The sequence below is a fragment of the Scomber scombrus genome, chromosome 22 (genome assembly GCF_963691925.1).
Source record: "Scomber scombrus chromosome 22, fScoSco1.1, whole genome shotgun sequence".
Taxonomy (NCBI): Eukaryota; Metazoa; Chordata; class Actinopteri; order Scombriformes; family Scombridae; genus Scomber; species Scomber scombrus.
The window spans coordinates 11,830,913-11,834,603 of record NC_084991.1 but is presented as its reverse complement, the minus strand read 5'-3'; the positions used below and the strand labels follow the sequence as shown (position 1 = coordinate 11,834,603).

Below are 3,691 nucleotides of genomic sequence, written 5' to 3'. Positions count from 1 at the left end.
GGCACTTGAAAACTACTTGGTAATAAGTGATAAACTAGACATCATATACATTCACTGAACAGATTGTGAAAACAAAATGCATATTTCTCGCTAGAAAATGTCATCAAAATATATTTTAATGCAGAAACTATCTTAAAATATTACATTTTACACTGAGAATTAAATGAATGGCAGCCATTTTATTTGTTTTCGCAGACAAAAACTTGAATGTGACGTGAACGCAGTCCTATAGAAAAGAATAGGGCAGAAAAAACTTAGCCATCTCACAATTTATGAGCCCAAATTGTGAGATGGCTACGTTTTGCACTGTGGACCAACGTAGCTGTGATACGTTTTGCTGTGAGACTGGGTTGGTTTTCAATTACAGTTATTCTTAGTAGATCTATTGCACTGTTCACGCAATTTAGTACCGTCTTACCGTTTATTTGGGTTCTTAGTAAATCAGGCCCTTAATTTCATACAGTTCATAATTATGTCTTCAAACCTTTAAAACCTTTAAATGTAATAAGTGAATAATACAATTATGTTTTATGTTTCATTTCACAGAATTGTCTTGCCATATATCTGCATCAAACCGTCTACGATTGTTTCTATTCAATGATACTGGGAATAGAGCATTATTCACTGATTTAAAGTCCATATGTGAATGGAATGGGTCATCATTAGTAACTCTGTATGATAAACAAGAGGCCATATTTACCAGTAACACATTTAGACCACCTGGTGATCGTTCACTCTGGCTTGGTCTAACTAGGAAAAAAGAAAACGTTACAACTTGGTCGGATAATACACCTGTCCTCCCCGAATACAAGAATGTAACTCTGTCAGATGAGCAGAAATGTGGAGCTTTTGAAAACAACACTCTGACACATGAAAACTGTAATGACACAAAATATTTCATGTGCTACGAAGGTAAGTTTTAACATATTATAATTTTATTTGACGGTGCACATCAGTAGCTGAGAATGAAACTCACAAACAAAATGACATAAAAAGCCCCTTAAACTGCTGTGATATGTCTGCTTTCAGCTATAATCAATTGAGGCACTCCTAAATAATGTTTCTATGTGCTGTAAACCTTGTTTTTGCTAAAATAACAAAACCTTGGCTATAAGTATTTAGGTTTTCAGACTATTTTGTTACAATAAAAAAAGAATGTCTTTGATGTTGAGGCCTCCTGCCCCTCTTCTTTGGATTGGTGGGTTTTGAGCTTTTGGGGGATTTTTAAAATATTATTATAACTATAGCAACTGTCTCTTTACTGAATTGTTTTTGTTGATTAAGTTATCTTTTTCAATTATCCTCATAAAATATGGTTATTTTCTCATATAGCCTCTATTATGATATGCCACCAACAAAGAATTTAAATATGTTTGTTTTTGTAGGTAGTAATTACACCCTGATTGAAGAAGAGAAAAACTGGTGTCAGGCTCTTCAGCACTGCAGAAGAAGCTTCAGTGACTTGGTCAGCATCACTAACAATACAACACCCCAACAACTGATTGAAGAAGGGAAAAACACAAGCTTTTGGGTTGGACTCCTGCATGATGAGTGGGAGTGGGCAGACGGAGGCTGCTCTACATTCAGAGAGTGGACGGGAACGGGGGAAGGAAATTGTACAGCTCAACAACAGTCTTCATTGAATAAATATGATTGTGCCAATGAAATACAGGCATTTTGCTCCAAAGGTAAGTAATAAATAAGCAGAGCTAAACTTTATGAGTATCCCTAATATAGAGTTATTAATAAAATATAGTACATTATTTCCAGAATACTGTACAGTATATTAGATCATCTTCATTATGTCATCCAGAGAAAAATCTGATAGCTGCTGAGAAATTAATTCCTTAGATAATATATCAGTATACATTTTACTGCAACATGGCACGACATTCTATATTAAACACTCTGTATTCAAAACTTTTGTAGTAAAGACACTTTAAACACCAGCTAGAACTTTAAAATACATCAAAAGAAATATAACAATACATAAATAACATGAATGGTAAATTCTCATATTTAGCACAAGTGTACATACTTTTAAAAACATGCCAGCGCAGTGGTAATGACAGATTCTAGGTAAAAACAAGGCAAAAATGTTATTAAAAGACCTTTTGAAGCCTCAATTGATGCTGTATAAATGCAACTAGACAACACCTGCATAAAATTATTCCTGCTGAATGTTTAAATGTATTTTTTGTGTTATCTGAGCTCCCTGAAGGCACTGGGCAAAAGGCTTTAAAACATTCTGGTTATCAACCATCATAAAGATTTGACAGATTTCACCAATGATAATTATAATATCTTTAGGAGCCGCCCTTTAAACTACCATGTAACAATCACATCAGATGCAGTGACTGAAAACTTTTTTCTAGGAAGTAAAAAAACGCAGTAGAAACTAAATATTAACCCCTGGGACATTTCACCTAACAGAGGAATAGATGAACACACCACCTTTTAAAAAAGAATAGGCAGAATTTTGTGGTTATGTTACAATCTGTAAATCTTATTTCTGGTTTTCATCTGGTTTTCTGACAGGTTATGTGAGGATTAAAGTCATCAACCAAAGTTTAACTTGGGAAAAAGCGTTTGACTACTGCAACAAATACCACACAGGCCCGCTGAGGATTGAGAATGAAAAAGATCAGGAGGCTGTCGAGCAATGGTTGAGTAACACCATGGATATTGGTATTGATGGTCCATTCTGGATCGGTCTGAGGCAAAGTCGACTTTTTGGATTCTGGATATGGAGTAACACAACAGCGGTCTACAGCAACTGGAAGAACAGTGCACAGCCCGAGCTGCCCATGTCTAATCCCTGCGGTGCCATCCATAGGAACGGCAGCTGGAGTGATGAACTATGTTTGAGCAAGCTACCTTTTCTTTGTGAGGAAGAGATGATTTTCTTGTAAGATTTAGAAGAAATGGTTTATAGTTATGAGGCTTAGTTACTAAAGCATAGTATAGATTTTATTTAGGGCATATACCACATCATGAACCCAGTAAGGTTTTCACTTTGATTCTTCTTGGATGCCGTTTTGAAATTGAGTTGGTATAAAATGTACTGAATTTGTCAGCATGTATACTTTTTATTATTACATAAATGAATGCATTCTGGTAAAACATTTAATCATATGTTTGTAGTGAAGATTACCTTGGAGACTTGTAAATATTGATACATTTGAATATACAAAAGCAAAAATATGTTGGAAAACAATTTATATTGTGTGTCACTTCGAGCACTAAACAATATTTCTAAATCACTGATAGTAAATCTATTGGGAGGTCTGTGTGTAACCCAACTTTCACCAGTAATAGTTAAAATATTATTTCTACTTTTCTATTTACATGTATAACCTTTACTCAAAATATATTATATAATATAATTGGGGATTTGTTTTTTTCAGTCTTTGTTATTTGGATATTACTTCAAAATACGATAAATGACATGTTTTTCAATTTCTATAATTAAATTCATAAGGTATTGTAATGATATTTGACGGTTTATGTATCATGTTTGCGGTGTGGCTTGTATTAAATTATTTTATGACCAAAACACTTTCAATTTTCTGGAAAAATGCACCTCAAGATAATTTGCAGTCAAAGAAAATACGTATTGTGAGAATCTTATCATGAGCTAAAAAAAGGGACTTAATTAATGCTCCATAACAGGTAAATACATTACTGTTTC

The 3,691-nt window shown here is 33.9% G+C and overlaps 1 protein-coding gene across 1 annotated transcript; it reads left to right on the top strand.

Moving 5' to 3' along the window:
• The first annotated feature begins 899 nt into the window (after nucleotides 1-899).
• On the top strand, nucleotides 900-2,912 carry LOC134004829 (dromaiocalcin-2-like). Its single transcript, XM_062444226.1, has 2 exons — nucleotides 900-912; nucleotides 2,539-2,912. Exons 1-2 carry the CDS (start codon nucleotides 900-902, stop codon nucleotides 2,910-2,912), a joined length of 387 nt encoding a protein of 128 aa, XP_062300210.1.
• Nucleotides 2,913-3,691: the final 779 nt, after the last annotated feature.